Source organism: Myripristis murdjan, chromosome 14, assembly GCF_902150065.1.
Source record: "Myripristis murdjan chromosome 14, fMyrMur1.1, whole genome shotgun sequence".
Classification (NCBI taxonomy): Eukaryota; Metazoa; Chordata; class Actinopteri; order Holocentriformes; family Holocentridae; genus Myripristis; species Myripristis murdjan.
In genome coordinates, this window is record NC_043993.1 from 19,930,756 (window position 1) to 19,948,454 (window position 17,699).

General features: G+C 39.5%; 1 protein-coding gene across 2 annotated transcripts in view; it reads left to right on the forward strand.

The window, feature by feature from the left end:
• tspoap1 (TSPO associated protein 1) overlaps positions 1-17,699 on the forward strand; it is an 82,487-nt gene that overhangs the window by 46,527 nt on the left and 18,261 nt on the right. For both annotated transcript variants that reach the window (XM_030068031.1, XM_030068032.1), the window contains 12 exons: positions 136-303; positions 5,908-5,991; positions 6,151-6,240; positions 6,338-6,460; positions 6,563-6,667; positions 7,279-7,329; positions 8,580-8,600; positions 10,654-10,834; positions 13,215-13,420; positions 15,057-15,163; positions 15,253-15,362; positions 15,461-16,408. In XM_030068031.1, coding sequence (XP_029923891.1) covers positions 136-303; positions 5,908-5,991; positions 6,151-6,240; positions 6,338-6,460; positions 6,563-6,667; positions 7,279-7,329; positions 8,580-8,600; positions 10,654-10,834; positions 13,215-13,420; positions 15,057-15,163; positions 15,253-15,362; positions 15,461-16,408 — 2,194 coding nt within the window. The remainder of the gene's footprint in view (positions 1-135; positions 304-5,907; positions 5,992-6,150; positions 6,241-6,337; positions 6,461-6,562; positions 6,668-7,278; positions 7,330-8,579; positions 8,601-10,653; positions 10,835-13,214; positions 13,421-15,056; positions 15,164-15,252; positions 15,363-15,460; positions 16,409-17,699) is intronic.

Here is a 17,699-nt window from a genome sequence, read left to right on the forward strand (position 1 = left end):
GGTTATGTTTTTAAGGAGAGAATAGAAGCTCTTCTTTTCTATTATAATGCCTCAGTTTGTCTTTTACCTCAACCGTCCTAGATTACCTCTGTAAATGTGCATCTCAGACTGAGTAATTGCCCCTGTCCTCATCAGGTTGCTGGGGAGACCCCGTGTGTGGCATTAGATGAGGCTCCATCCAGGTGTGAGGAGACTCCCAGAGCGGAGGAGGAGTCGGGGCCACGAGTGACGCCCTCCCCGGGCCTTAGCCCGACCCCCTCCCATCAGGAGGAACGCACAGAGGAGAGACATCTAGAGTTTCTGGTGAGAGGATTCACTACTTTATTCCCTTCATACTTCATATTGGTCCCACTGCAAGTCTGAATATTCAGCATCAAACCAGAAGCATTCAGCATTTTTCCAATGCTCATATGTGATGCGGTGTGCATTATCCAACCAGGTATTCAATATGTAACTCAGGTGTACTATCAGTTGATGCTAAACTCACATATAACACTGATTCTTGGGAATTTGGATAAAACAGGTTTTAATTTTGAAAAAAAGTGAGCTAAATTACAAAATCTGAAGGTATATCATTAAAGGCCAAGGTCTTGGCTGTTCAGCAATGTACCGGTGCAACCTCCTCATTTTGCATTTTTTTCATAAAATAGGTGTTTTTCCAGTTATTAGGCTACTTTGTTTTTGTCAACACCGTCACCGTAATGTTTTTTTTAATTTGAAAAATATATTTTTGTATTAAAAGAGACTAATACTTTAATAATTCAACAGCACCAAAGAAACATATTGTACGTATATTAATTTAAAGCAAACATAACTGCCTCTGACGGTGGTGACACTAATCTGACGGTGGTGACAGTGGCCTCATTACAACATACAATTCCAAAATTTATACCACTCAAGTCAATGGCTTCTTGCTTAACAACTTTATTTAACTATTTGGTACAAAAAATAACAATCCTGAGCACTGTTATAAGCATTTTTCAGACTTCAGTCATCACCGTCAGATCACGTCAGACCTCTTCTTAAAAAGTATACATTTATTCCATAATCTAATCTAATATTTTTTATACAAAAGTGACGGTGTTGACATGTTATGTTTGTGGCAGTAGCAGTGTCCCAAAATATGAAGAGATTTAAGAGAAAACAGCAAACTTCCAGGAGCCTGAGCGGTCTTGAAGCATGCAGTAGAGCTGAAGGTTTGAAAAGGGATCCTCAGGAATGTAATTGACCTTGTATTTGTAGAGGTTTTTTTTTTTTTTTTTTTTAAATAAATATCTGACGGTGGTGACGAATATGTGGGACACATTTTGAGCAACCACAAAATAATAGTAAATATTGTTCAAAACTCATCGTTTGTAGTTTTTAATACATATTATGATGTACTCTTTCATGTGGTAAATATATTATTCAATGAAATTATTGCTTTTTGTTGTTTTAATCAAGTTGAAATGATTATCTCCTATCTGAGAACAACTGGTTTTGTAGGCCATGGGCCAACATATAATCATTAAATTAATAAAAATTAAAAATAAACCTATAAAAGAACCTTACAAATGTGCAAAGGACTCCCTGATTATGCCCTTGATTCTTTTTATTCATTAAAATGATGTAAATTTCCAACAGAAATAGCATTTTTCTTAGTGGGACATGATTTATCCAAATTCCCAAGAATCAGTGATAACCTGCAAAATACATAGGGCTTCTCCCTGAAAGTCATTACGTCAAATCATCCGTCGGAAACATCCTAGTGCACTTTAGATTCCTCTGGTCGAGCAGGAGTGGTGTTTTTTTTTTAAGTTTTCCTTTCCTAGGACAGTGACGGAACTAACAAATTGACTTACATTAATTTTCTACTGCCTTTCTCTAATCTAAGCCCTAACCAACTTATGCCTAACACAAACCTTTAACAGTAAACCAAAATGACCACTCAAAATGTAACTTTGTCATCTTAGGGAAAAAATATTGGTGTGCAGGACAGTACTGAAGCCACTCTATCAACCACTCTGCCAATAATCAACATGAAAACAAGTGACATGCAGGTCAAAATATACCTACAGTACCACACAAAAGCGTATGCTCGTCGTATTGAAGTGTAAACCTTGACTCGGCTCTAGAAATTATGAGTCCGGTACAGTCCTAAAAATAACCTACTTGCAGATGTTTGTCAATAATTGATTTATTAGCAACATGCACATTAATGTAGGGATGCATGATAATATCGGCACAGCATCATCTATTAGATTACCTAGACCTGTAGGTCTCCACCAAAAATGTATTTTATGTTATGCCAGTGCCGCGGCATGTGTGGGTCAATACGGTAGTTTAGAAAACTGGCGATTTTTTTTTTCCTCTCGTGTGCCTCCAAGTAGATTGCGCCCTGGGCGGTTGCCCACACTGCCCATAGCAAAAACTGTCCCTGACGTTAGGCATATCAGACAGCGTTGCTGTTGAGTCTCCATCGTTCACATGTGTTCTGTTTACATCTTGAGGCTTCATTTCAACCCTCTTTTCCGGATGGAATGGTGCTACACATGTCATTTTCGTCTGGTTGCCATGGATACATGATGCTCCATTCTGTAGAGCGATGGACTTGGTACGGCGATAAAAAGCATATGTGAAACCTAGCCGCTCCAGTTGAAAATTACAAATACATTGTATATTGGGTCGACCCAAATATGTCACTGGGTCGACCCAAATATGTGTGAAAACACCCTAAATCATCATTGGTCAGGCTGTTACACACCATCTACAACAACTGCATATTGTACCTAATTGTATGGAGCAAACTGTGCTATCCATTTTCATGCAAAGCTGAAGCCTGAATTCAGATCTATTACTATGCTCTTACCATGTCAGCCCCACTGAGAGAAAAAACACTGTCAGGTTTGTTATGTAATGCTGGGATTATTTTGATCTTGTCTCTTGGAAACAGAAGGGTAGCATATTGCTCTTGCTGATTCTACAAGTCGGTCTAATGGCTTACATGGACTATCGTATTCTCTCTCAACTGTCTATTGAGATTGTCTTCAGGCTGGAAATTATAAATTATAAACTAATTACCTCCACCAGCAGACTTGAACAGGCACTATGTTTTCACCTCATTCTCTCTGTCTGCCTTTTAGTAGGATATCTCAAAGAGTTGTTCATGGATTTGCATGAACCTCAGCAAAAAGGTTGGTAATGGGGAAAGGAATGATTGAAACTCCTAACTCCTGAATGGATTCATATGGCAACCATCAAACTATCAGAAAATATCAGAAGAGGGAAATGCTAAATCATTGACCCAGTCAAACAACATGGGGGCACTGCAGAGCTAGAAGGGCATTCTGACTAGCCACAAATATAGTTACTGTTAAGAGTGCAAATAAGCATCCCATGTGTGCTTCTCCTCATGTGAAGAGTTGATAATTAGGCAAGGAAGAAATCAATACTGACTGAAAATCCAGCCTGTGGAGCTTGTATATGTAGACAGTTGCACAGCTGTGCCAGAGATATGCCCTCTACTAAGTGCCATGTGTTTCCTCATCCTTCTCAACAGTTTCTTTTATTCCGAAAAACAGAAAAGGTATCATTTTGTTTCTGTTTCAAGCCTCTCAAATTCTTATCTAAATTGCCCCCACTGCTATCATACATATAGCAGTAGCATTTTGATAAGTTTTTTTGTGAGCTTCTGAAAAAAGACAGAAACATACTATTTTGCTATATTAAATGGATCCATCACATACAGTATAATTTTTTAATCCACTCATCAGCAATTAAAATATACAGATGAAAAAATTAGCAGCTGTTTTGAAAATGTTATTTAGTTGTAAGAGATTACATGTTCAGAAAACAATATAGACAGTGAAGTGCAGTAGGATCATCATGCACTGTAAAGCTGCTGTAAACTGTGAGGGACAAACATTATTGTTCTTACAAGTCAGGCATTTACTGATATCTGTGTCATGATGTGTAATCATAGTCAGTGTGAAAAAAATACAAATTACAGCCTGTACAGAAAACATTTAACTTGTTGAGCTTTTTCTGTATCATTTGAGAAAGAAGGCAAGCATGTGCAAGATGCTCAGATGGAGCTCTTTTAAAGCTCTTTTAATATATTTTAGATTTGATTCAGCTTGGATTCCAGCTTGCATGGATTCTGATATCCATGTGAGGGGAGTGGTTTGGTGGGCGAAGTCACATCAGGTCGCATACTGTAGGTCAGCTAATAAAACGCTAGAATCTTCCTGAAACTATGTCAAAGCTCTGAATTCAGGGATAGAAATTGTACCGCCCACACACTCATGGCAGCTGTTTAGGCATGGTTTAGTCAATTTCCTGTAATAGCAGTCTGTGTGTGCTTCATCAGCTGAAACTCTGACACACAAACACACACAAACAAATGTACACATGATTATTAGGGCTTAACAATCAAATGAAATATTACCGAAATCGCAATATGGCCAAGGATAATATCCAAACGCAGGAGGTGCAGTTTTTTTTGGTAAAGGTAATATGTGTGACATTATAAATGAAGTTTTGTGGTGCTACCAAGACCCTAGCCAACAGATCATATTGTAAAAAAGAAAAATTATGATGCAAAATTTTCTCTCCCATTATAATCTTGTCAGAGTTGCATTGTCTGGTAAAATAATTACAATATAATTCTTTTTACTACATCTTTCAGCATAAATGGGTATGCCCACAAAGTCAAAGAATGAATAATTGCTGGCATAACATATTTTAGAAGTATCACTGAACAAGGTAGATTTTAGCTTCATATTAATCAGTTTGAATATGTAGTAGGATGTCCTTATTTAACACACATTATTCAGGTCTTGTATGGCTGACAGTCATGAGAGCAAATCAGGCCACGCATCACGTTTTAATTATCAATATTGTCTAGTTGTGTCATCACTGGTGAGCACCTCTTCCAATAAGCTGTTGGTAGTCTGCATTCTGCAATTAGCCTTTCTGTGCTGTAGCTCTCCCCACACAGTCCACACAGCGATAATGCTCGATTATGGTACTGCGGCCATGCTGAAATAAGCTGATTTCTCCTATGCTTGTCCTGCATGTAAGCTGCATTTAGAATAATTAAAGGATGCTAAGCTTTGTAATACCTTGTTGCTACCATGTCAGAGGTCAGTATGGGAACTAAGGACTACAATATATTCTGCATCCCAAAAAGATTGATGGCACTGACAGTTGTTTGTCAGCAAACAAATTCTCATGACTTCTCTCACTCCCTTACAAATAACAGTGTCTATGTACAAAATGCTATAATGTATGGAATGGTAATTGCAAAAAAAAGTAATTTTAAGGTTTTGAAAATCAGATACTGTACCCCAGTTTAAGTCTTGGTTATCTGATCTTACAGATATTTTATACATGGAGAAAATTCGATGGGACATGTTGGATAATTCAAAAAAGTTTTCTGAAAAATGGCAACCATTTTTAGATCATCTTGCTCAGTATGGTACCAGTTCTGCTTAGTAACTACGCCTATTGTATGCCCTCCACCTGCTATATTCTCTTTTTCAACAGTGTGACAGCGTGTACATAAGACAGGTTGTAACCGTGCAGTGTAACACATTATCATGGCTAAGATTATTCCAGAAATATGCCCCATTTTTTTTGTTGTTGTTGTTTTTTCTTCCTTTTTTTCTTCTCCTTTGTGTCCTGTTTTTGTTTTTAGTCTTTTTTAGTCTTGTCCTGTATGTACACAGAAAATCTTAATAAAAATATTAAGTTTAAGTCTCATGACATAGTATGTGTTTTTGAATGTTCATATATCATTCTCTTCATTGCAGAGAACACAGTGTTAAAATATTTAGTTTTAAGCTTATATCTCAGTGTGATCAGTTTAAAAAAAAAAAAAAAAAGATGTCTTGATGTAAAGATGCAGTTTATCTTTTGTTGGTCCAGGAAAGTGAGCTGTGCAAGAAGAGAAAAGAATGTGAAAACCTCGAGCATGAAGTAAAGAAGCGACAGAAGAGATGTCTGGATTTGGTGAGGAATCTGTTTGTTCCAGTTTTTCCAGTCTTTCTTAAATCCTCTGTGGTAGCCCCCCGCTCTGTTGAAAGTGTTACGACAGTGCAGATAATGATGACTCTGAAGGAATAGAGTCCCCTTGCCTTTGCTGAGTCTTGTCTTGCGGTCTCACAACAGGAGAGCCAGCTTGAGGATGAGCGAGGCAAAAATGAGCAACTAAAGGAGGAGGCAGAACTCCTCAGGAGGAAGGCACAGCTGCTCGACCAGGTCAGCACCTCCCTTCCCCCTTTAAAATCTACATTGTCATGCACATTCAGTTTGCAATGCTGCCGTGGTGCTATGGCTTGTCTGTGCTGATTCCCAGACTCGGGCTGAGAATGAGGAGCTGAGGGAAGACCTCTCTGAAGTGACCGCTCAACACAGTTCAGTTCTCGAGGAGAACCAGAGACTCCGTGCCAAACTGGAGAACCTAGAGCAGGTCCTAAAGGTATGGCTGGTCTACTGCGTTCAATTTGACTTTCAATAGCAGAAATACTCATGCCTATATAAGGTTGAAGAGAGTTTGATGCCGTTTCTCCTGTATGAACAGCATATGCGAGAGGTTGCCGAGCGAAGGCAGCAGCTGGAATTGGAACATGAGCAGGCACTGGCTATCCTCAAGTTCAAACAGGATGAAATCAAACGGTTACAGCGGGTGAGCACAATTTTCATATTGATTGATTAGTTATGCCCTATGAGAACTGCGAGAATTTTTTCCTTTTTTGCTGTGCTCAAAGACCCCATGAAATGGACTCTTACTTTCTTGATTTTATGTATTTCCTGTTAAAACAGTTTGGGTGGGACAAAGTGCTGGGAGGGATCATTACAACTGTAAACCAACAGGATATCAGTTTTGGAGAGAAACACAATTTTATTTGACAAGACAGGTGGATAAGAGAGGATGTTTAAAGATATGTGAACATTTCATTATTTGAAATTTTAATTTACACCCACTAGTGCAGGATGATATCACTATTTAAGATACCCTGTTTTACAGGAAGTAGAAGTCATGTGAGGTCATTTCATGTGGACTTTAATTTTGTGTAGTTATTAAGAGAAATGTTTTTCATCAAAACTCCAATGGGCCTTAGCTTTCTTTCACCATAGTTGTGAGAAATGGGTCCTTTGTCCAGCAGGAGGCAATCTTAGGGTACCAATAACACATCAAGTTTCTAGTTTTGGTGGGACATGTCTAACAAAGTTGATTGGTTGTGATTCACTTCAGCTGTTAGATTGACTTTTATTGTCTTATTTTACAATCGTCAGGCTCAATTTTTCGCCAAGAGGGAACATGAAGGGGTGGTTCAGATGCTGGAGGTGAGTTTGTGTAGTGTGTAAAAATCACTGTTACTGAACATAGGCTCTCATGTATGGGAAACAAACAAAATGACATTCATATGAAATGTAGTGCTTTCATTGCCATGTAGTCGAGCTCTTCCTTCCAAGAGTTTCAGATGACTTGCCCAACTAAACATCAGTCTGCCCGTGTTTCACTCAGACCCAGCATTAGTAACAGGAGTGTTTGTAAAACTCCCTTACTATTGCTTTCATGCACTACTGCTTCCCCGTCTGACAAGATAGAATCTCATTCATTATTGAAAGAGGCATGTCCCATCTCCCTAACACCAAACAAAAAGAGTATAAATATTTAATGCTCTCCCTGTTCTTGGTAGAGAAAAGACTTCCCGTTGCCATAAAGTAGCGTGGATACACAATCAGCTCTTTGTGTTGATCTAAACACCTGGCATAGCAACCGTTACAGAAAATACTCATATTTTTGTAGCATTTATGGGCCTGGAAAGATAACCGTTTGAACAGATGGCTTCTCCACTGCCTTGTGAATTTTGTTCTTATGCTCAGTGTGAGTGTAAGACATCGTGAACGCAAAACAAATCCAGACACTCTGGCAGTTGAAGTCCCTGACTGTCTAACTGGTTCCTAGTATAAAAGTATTTAAAAAGGAAAATAAATTAAAAAACAAGACCTACAACAACACTCTGATCAACAATCTCACCTTGCATAAGTAATGACTCTGTATATGCCTTGTTTTAATATGCTTATATTTTTATGGTGTGCATTGTGTCAGTGGAATGTGTTCCTAAATGAAGTATGTATTTTATTTTAGGAATTGACACAGCTTGTGTTGCGGAGGGAGCTGGTAGAGTATAGTTGCTCCTGTTTTGAAAATGCTCAGTTTTTCCTCTTCTTGCTTTGTCTCTTCCCTCCTCTCACTCGCTGTCTCTTTTTAAATCTTAAGCATCACAGGAGAAAGTCTCTTCCTCTCCAGAGATCCCTAACATTCACAGCTTTTTGCAATCTGTTTCTAAAAATCAATTTTGGATACATCTTTAGGAATATATATGTCTTAAGGGCAAGTGTCAGTGTTTGAGGGCTAAGAGACATTCTAGTGATACTGGCTTTTGACAGGACCTTCTCGCCAACCTGGACTCTGACTGCTGTGTTTCTACTGTTATTAATATATTTTCTCCTTTCAGATGTGTTGTTTCACAAGCATGTGTTTGTTCTTTTATACTTTTTTGTCTTCTATTTTTTTTCTTGCTAACCAGAATACACTGGACTGCATGCAGGTACCTGCAACCCTTGGCCGGCTTGACCCTCCTAAGCCTGATAACTTGATCTTGCCACCACAAACCCTGCCTCTGTAGATAGAATCCAGCTTCAGCGTCCTGCTTTGACAAACCCCCAAACACATCAAACAGTCGACTAAATTAACATATTATGTGTCATGATGTTGCACAAATACAAAGTAGCTGCTTTTTTGCTGATATTTGAAAGAATTCAGACAGGATTAGGAGAATCATTTGTATTTTCCAGCATATGCTAAGCCAGAGGTAACAAATCTACCCTGCAGTTGGTGTATCCATTTTTTTACACATGCTTTGTGTAGCCATGGAGGCCATTTGGTGCTCACTGTATTTTTTAGGTTACTAAAAACTGTGTGAATTCAGCCACCACAGTCAAAAGAGAATAGATAAGACTGCATCTGCGGCACAGTTAGCTGTCCCAGCTGCACTGAGCACAGCTAACACGCTTACAGGAGAGCTTGCTTGTTATTTAAATTTGACTTGATATCAAACTGAGTTTACTATCATGCAAAGACGGATATAGCTAGTATCCTGATTAAATAATTCAGCTTTACTGCTGTAAGTAGTTCATTTGACCATGCATTTAAACATTATTCTGCACATAGCAAGGCATTTGCTATGGATCTCAGAGCACTTGAATCCAGTACATGTACTGTAGATAATAGTCGTGCAGACTAGGCTTGACGTAGGTGAGAGGTTTAACAGGAAATCGTGCTCAGACAGTTTCACAGAGAGACTCAGATCGGCCTGCCAGGAAACTCCCACCACAACCGGAAGTGAAATCAGTCACTTATAGAAACTCAGTGGGGCTAAGGCGAACCTTTGTACTGCACTGGCTCCCAGTCCTGCTTTGTAGTAACTTTGCTTATGTGAATACATCGTAAGGTGGGAGAACATGCAGCACCCTGTCAGCTATACTATACTTTGAATTCTGGTTTTCATCCTATTCTCCTGTTTCCCATATTACCAAGAAATCTATCCTCTACCAAAGCATTTAAACCTGCTGTCTGCCTTTCCCTCCTTTCTTTGTCCTTTCATTTTTAGCAATTTGTGTTTGCAGCTTGTAACATTTACAAGCAGCTTTTTATATGGTCGGTGTCTTGCAGAAACCTAACTTAATATCTCGAATTTTCCTTTACATCCCACATAGGCAGCAGTATATTTTCAGCAGTATATCATCTGTCTTTCCACCAAAATATTTATCACAATTATGTAAGATGGAGCCAAGAAAAAAAAAGTCAGGGGGTTGGTTGGATAAAAAAAGAATATGTAGTCATTGTGAAATGTCTGTGGTCACTGAGAGACCATGTATTTTGAAGACTTTGAGCTGCAGCTGGCACATGAAATGCTGCACTTGATTTGCTTTATTTCCCCACTGTAATTGGTAGCAGATATTGTCCCAAAAGGTTCTCTCACAATCCTGGGACTACAGTAAGCCAAACTATAAAAAAAAAATGTGTTGTTGATTTGTCAAACATATATGGACATAAATGGGGAAAATCATTGTTGCAATTCCAAGAAATTAGCTTTTCAGATTTGAAAAGTTTCTGTATGGCACTGATGATATGCATATAAAAACGGTCAGACACCTGAGGTTACATCCAATACAGTGATGTATTAAAATTAAAATACTCAAGGCTCACTTAAAGTAAAAGTCCACCCTTAAACACACCTTAGTGATCACAAACTAGTCAGTTAGCTAGGTATATTTACAATCCAGTGTATGACCTTAATTGAAAGCAGCTGGTTCACACCTTTGGATGTTATTGAAAGTCACTGGAAGAAATATAGAAAATCACTAACTGAGGTACTAGTAGGTACAAGGCCAGTTGAGGGAAAATGAGCAAAGCAAAAAGTAAATTACTATCATCACAGAGTAACATCACTAATTGTTGACTAACGTTTACTAAGAATGTAATAATGTCCGAGGGTGGATTTTTCCTTTAAGGTCATAGTGCAATGATGGTTAAAAAAATAAATTGAGGACACATGGTTTCTATGTCTGTTTTCTCCACTTGCTACGCCATGTGTTTAGTCAAAGGTGCGAGACCTGGAGGAGAAATGTCGGAGCCAGAGCGAACAATTTGGTTTACTGTCCCAGGAGTTGGAAAAGTTTCGGCTACAGGCCTCAAAGGTGGACCTGGCTGGCTCTACTCTCCTTACCAATCCCAACCTCTCTGTTCTGACTAATGGGGTGGGCCTGACTACAGACCGAGGTAAAACACACACCACCAACAGCTGTGCCTACACATTCCCAAGCATCCAGTGATACAATTCAGAGCACATTAGTTGCTGAGGGTTTTAAGCTTATTTGATTAACTGTTTTAGCTGCCCAGACACGTCACTTGTTGGGATTAGCTTTACTTCAAATGATAATTTATTGATTTTTTTCATTTGATACTCAGTGATTACAGAGGTATTGAAGAACCAGTGGAACTCAAGTTAAAATGGATCAGTTTGGTTAATTTGTAATAGCTATACCTACGTCAGCAAAATACTAAAGTAATGCTAAATGAATATGAGTCATCAGGGCAACTGAAATGATTTTTTTTTGTCTAAAACATTTTCAGTACAAAGTGGTGGTGTTTTTACATTAGAACCAAAAAACAGGATTTCTTGTTTAAGATCTTAGATGGCAGTTTATTCCTTGTAGGATATCCTGATGATAGATTGTTAAATAATTCTTAAGTCAAGATCATGATGAATAAACTGATAAGGTACTCAGTCTAGAGAGATAATGCTTTTTGTGGAAGGTGTGTATGAAGTCAAAAGAAACACAGATGAATTGGATGTTTAAAGGTATAGGGGTTAATGAATGCAGCAGAAAAAAACGGTATGAGAAAAGACATGATTTTTAAGTGAAACACTAGTTAAAATTTAACCACAATTCTGTATTTTACAGCATTTGTGTATTTTATTTCAATTGTCATTGCATCCTTTCTTTCAGTTCCAAAGGGGATCTCATTACTAAAAGAGGTACCACCCTCTGATGCTCTGAGAGTCCAAGCTTGGTCTGGGACATTTAGACTCAAATACATTCCAACAAAGCCAGTGCAACAGTGGAGAAAATACCTCCAAAAGGATCCAAATCCTCTTTGAAACTGTCCCATGGGGGATCAATCCATTTAGTTTTCCCATTTGATGTTTTATGAATAGGGATTTTTGACTTTGTACTTTTCCTTTTAAGTGCCAAGGGCACTTAAATTGGTGAGATTTTTCATACAGTTTTACATCCATTGTGTATCACTAAAATGATTTCAGTCTTGATAATTTCATTGCTTTGTATTCATTTACTGTCATTTTGTGAGTGGCATCAGTTACATCAGTGACTTTCCTTGAAACACCCTACATGTTTTCAGCACAGTGTTATCTCCTTTGTGTCTGATTCTGATTTTTTTCGGTCATAATTTTAGGTCATTAAACCATGTTTTTGCTTTTAAATAAGCATATTGTCAATGTCAGAGAAAAAAAATATGCGTCCAAAATGTTAACTTAATCTTATAGAAAGAAACTTGTTTTTAACTTGGTCACTGTGAATATGTTTAGTTCCTTCATTGTATTCTAAATTTTCAGACGCGTGTACTCCTTCAAATGAAGTTAAGACATGATGGTCAACATTAGTATGTCTAATGTCTATGTTTTTTGTTCATATTTTAAATTAATTTACTACTTTAGTCCTTAAAAATCACATCTTTTTTCTTTTTCTTTTTTTCTTTTTTTTTTTACCATTGTTAGTCCTCAAGAACTTAAGTGCTTTTTCTTGACAATGCTTAATTAATTTTAATTAAGCATTGTCTCTTTTTTTCTTATCACTTTGTAGTATTTTCTGTGCTCATTCTTTCTGTACACGGCCTTTTAATGTAATCCTAGCCACAACTGGCTTTGACATATGACAATTCAGATCCCTATTATTGTATGTTTCCAGCTATTCATTATTACAGCTCTGCGTGGATAAATAAATTTTTCCCTCCTTTTATCACAACCAAGTCAGTATGTCTGTATGTGTTTTAGACTCTGGTGGCCCATGGGATATGGCATCTCTGGGTGAAATAGCCTTCTGGAGTCTCGAGGGAGGTGACAGTCTTCCAGGCCCTGAGGGGATGGATGCACTCGGTACTTTTGCTGTCATTGTTATTCATGCAATGTGTTGGGCACTATCAGAAAAGAGATGCATGATCTCACCTGGCACCTCACTTCCAGGCTGTTGTCTTGACTGAAACTATCTGTTATAGAGCCCTGTTAGGTCTGTCTATAATACATACATCAGATGAAGGTCAGTGCTCGAGGGATGAGGTGAGCAAATGAGGGTCGCCTGTTGTCTGTGGACTGTGGAACTAGTTAAGCCCCTTAGTCCTTACCAGTGCTGGTGTGAAACACGTTGCCGCAGGGTAGTGACCTTTGAACTCAGCCAGATGGAGACAGAGGATTTTGCTCCACTGTTTAATCAGCCAGGTTCAACCCTCAGCCTCCTGCATGTCAACCACCGACCTCCCCCACCTTGCTGCTCACCGACTTGATCGGGTTATCACAGAGAGACCCTGGGTTGTGTGTGCAGTAATGGGATTTGCTCTGTCTTCTTCCTTTTTCTCCTCCTAGATGTGGCCTCTGCACTGCGAATGGGGGCCACCCCCCACGCCGCAGGGCTCTCCAGGGTGGAGCGCTCTCCTGTCACCAAGCATCGAGAGTTGCCCACCATCAGTATCAGCAAGTCAGGCTCGACCTCCAGCAAATCAGAGACCACACACCTCACCCCCAAATCTGACACCCACCTCAGTCCACACAAGTCAAGCCCAACACATGAGGTACCAGATATGGAAATGTGCAGTGCTTTGTGCTCACTGTTAGTCATGTTACTTTAAAAAAAGTCATGTTTTGCTCATTACTTGTTACTCATTTCAGAAGTAATGCTCTTACTTTAGTTATTACTCTCTTGTAGCAGTAATTTGTTGTGCTACTCATGATACCACTTTTTAGTGATCCCTAAAATGGTGATTGCATCTTACAATCTAATATTTAAAGAAGTTAATAATAAAAGTACAAACCTGTTTTTTTTTGTTTTTTTTTTTAAATAACATCACTGTAATGCATTGCTCTCAACAGTGATTGTGATTCTTAAATCCAGTGACACTGTGATGTTGCTCCTCTATTTCAAGTTGTTGTTTTTTTCAGATCAACAATAACACAAGACATCTTACTGTAATAATGTGTTTACAAAGTACTTTTAGCTATATCCTTTATCAGTCATTTGTACCCATTTAGTTAAGGCCACACCCTAAACTTAATGCAGAAACATTACTTGCCATAAATAGTACAGTATCTGTTACCTTTCACAGTACTCTGAACACTATAAGTCAAATTACTCCCGGTCCTGTCACCCTCCTTCTAATAATCAAGGCAGTCCCATGTCCTTGCAAGGGACTGCCTCTCTGCAGCTTTTCTTTTCCCACGTGGATGGCCAGATTGCTCATCAAGATTACCAAGATTGTCATGCACAAGCACATTGATTGTATGGATTTGATGGATTAAAAAAAAACTACTTTCTAGCATCTCACATGAGATGACAGAATATACCTAATGGCATGGTAGACATGACTCTGCTTTTACAGCATGAATGAAAGAGGAAAATTTTGCGATAAAGAATAAGAATATTTCATTTGGACCCTGTCTCTAAAGAGTTTGTGTCTGGTCTTCCACTGCCAGCAGGTCACTGGCCTTTCATCTAGTCGGCCCGCCTGTTTGCCTACAGTTATATTTACTCATATTTAGTAAGATAATCCACTGCCTACTGTGGATTATGAAGGTTGTAGTAGTTGTAAGTGATTATCCTTAAAAAGGTTCTCCCAGTGAGCTATAAATATACAGTCTTTCTTAACTGCATTGAATGTAACCACAATAATTGGAAATCTATTCACTCTATGTGTTTGTGTTTGCATGCTTCTGTGCAGTTAGTGATTTATCTTACGTCACCACACCATAAAAAATTATGCACAATATTTTACCTTGAGCACTGGTAATCCGTATTACCTGTGGTGTACAGGAAAAGCCACTTCTTTTCTCCCAGCTTCTACTTGTTAAAAAAATTGGGATAGTCATTTGTAGTCAAATACAATGATCTAATTTATAATCACTTCCTGTCAATCACACTTTTTACCTAATGGCCTTTTTAAAACCAAGAGTAGTTATCAAAAGCAGCTCTTTCTGACGCTAACTCTAATAATGCTCGATTGGGTAATCAGGGTGTAGGGGCAATAAAGTGACAAAATGCAAGCAGGTTTCATACTTGAATGCAGTTTAATTGAAAGTGAACATTCCATATATCAGTACTATCACTGTATCACTACCTATTACCATAATTTTATTTTAGGGTGCATTATTTCAAGCAGTTGTATGCTTGCTTCAGGGTGCCAGTGGTTCACCATCCCTTTATGATTTCTTCAGGTGGATACGGCCAGTGAGGTCGAGGAGCTGGACATAGATGTGGCCCCAGCACCTTACACAGCCAGCAGAGGAGCAGCAAAGCTTCAGGTTTTTATTGCGAGATACAGGTAAGTATTTTAGTTTCTAGTCTCATAACATATTAGCAGTTTGTTAATATGTGATAACATTAACTTTCTGGTTTCTTTCTCTTCTGTAGCTATAATCCATATGATGGCCCCAATGACAACCCAGAGGTGGAGCTGCCACTCACCGCTGGAGAATACATTTATGTGTATGGAGACATGGATGATGATGGTTTCTATGAAGGTAAGCTTCACCTCTGACTTACCTCTCACTCTGATTCCCTGTAAGTATATATTTCAGTTTCTGATACAATATTAAAACATTTTCTGTGGTCCTTTCAGGCGAGCTCATGGATGGACGAAGAGGGCTGGTCCCCTCTAACTTTGTGGAGCGTGTCTCTGATGACGACGTCATGAGCACTCACCATCCAGAGACAGGGGACATGTCCCATAACTCCCTGCTGGACAGCAGCCTCCACAGTGCCAGCCACCAGCACCACCTTCACATGGGCGTCAGCACCTCAGAAAGGGCAGAGGCAACCGCAGCTTCTGCAGCTTCTGCAGCCTCTGCAGCCTCTGCAGCCTCTGCAGCCTTTGCAGCCTCTGCAGCCTCTGCAGCTTCTGGCCCGGCCTCTGCCCCTTCAGAGTCAGCAATGACCTCTGCTGTCCCAGCCCCCCTCACCAATGGCCTGGATCTGGATTTGGAGGAGGTGGGAGTGGACACTGTGCCTTACCCACGTAAGCTCACCCTCATCAAGCAGCTGGCCAAGAGCATCATCATCGGCTGGGACCCTCCACTGGTGCCGGCTGGCTGGGGCAATGTGTGGAGCTATAACGTGTATGTGGACCAGGAGCTGCGGCTCAACGTGCCCTTCGGTTCCCAGACCAAAGCGGTGCTGGAGCGGCTAGACATAAACCTCAAGGCCTACCGTGTGTCAGTGCAAAGCCTGACAGAGAAGGGTCTCTCAGATCAGCTGCGCTGCAGCATGCTGGTGGGGCGGGATGTATGTGTGGCACCCACACAACTGCGTGTGGACAGGATCACCGCCACCTCCGCCAACCTGTCTTGGCTGGCCAGCAACAGTAACTATGTGCACATTGTGTCTTTGAATGAGGAGGAGTGTGAGCTGGTGAAGGCTGGCTGTTACTCGCTGTGCCTCAATAACCTCTTGCCCAGCCTGCAGTACACAGTTAAAGTGGAGGCACGGCCACATCGCACACCGTGGGAGCTGCCTGTGGAGCGACGTGAACACAAAAGCACTAATATCACATTCACCACACTGATGGCAGGTCAGGATTTTTTATTTTTTTTATCAGATGCTCTATACATTATGAAATGTGAGCTGAACTTGCATTCAGCCTATTAGCTCATTCATTTAACCCCATTCCAAATAAAATTACCTAATAGAAACACTTAATTTTGACTCAAGGGACTGGTTGAAGGATTTTGGTTACCCTTTTGAAAATCATTTCAGAGGGACATTGTAGTCAGATAGCTGATGTCATCAGACAACTCAAAGGTAGTGTGGCAGTTTTTTTAAATGATGTGTTTTCAAAAGAACAAATTTTATAGAATATTTGCAATACAAACAATTCAAGAGACCCTTTTGAACAGATGCTCATGTGACATATGTGGGGTAATGCAAATTTGAATCCATTACTGCAATTTGACGTGCATAATACACTAGGCGAAAACCAGTTATCCTTTAACATACACATAGCAGTGCCACCATTACAAATTTAGCAATGCTACTTTTCAGGCTAGCAGTTACCTTAGAGGAAGTGGAAAACGCAAAACTGCACATGAGAATAAATCAGCAATCGCCCCACTTATCCGCCCAATTTTCAGAACCTACTTTTGAGAGTACAAAAAGCAGTTTTGAGCCATCATTCATTGTAAATAATACAGCTTCACAACCCCCATTATAAACCAACAGAAGATTCTGTACAGTGCCACTTCCTGTTGTTAAGACCATGAACAGGCCCCTCCTTAACTTTCTCTGTCATCTTTTACATGCTTGGTACAAGCCACCTAGGCACACTAGCTAGCTGGCTTATAGACCCAATCATCATGGGGAATTTATGGCAAATTTTGTTCTTGTTGTTTGACTATTGGTGATTCTGTTTTTACAGAGTTTGTTTTTCACACATAAAACTGTCAAAATGTCTGCTCTATTGAAACACTTTTTTCCTGCTGTCAGTATTATAAAAGGACAGACACACTGCCCCGCCAGCTTGAGTGCTGTCTTGGGCCGCTAGTGCAAGTCAATGGGGTATTGCAGTTTCTCACAAAAGCGTATGTAAGCCATTTCTTTACACGTATAAGTGGTGGCAATAGTATGAATAAGTAATTACTGGCTCAAATGACTTGTATGTAATTTTCAAACAACTGGCTTCGTTCTCCTTTAACTCCTGAGGAAATGTCACATCCTGAGGAAAACTCACGATGTGACATATTCTTGAATATTTGCCACTGATGTAGCTGCAGTGTTTAGCCTTACAAATTAATGGTTAGGCCTGATTTCTTGACTTGACAAATCATTATAAAAAATTGTAAGTTGTTGCCTATGTAATGTTATGA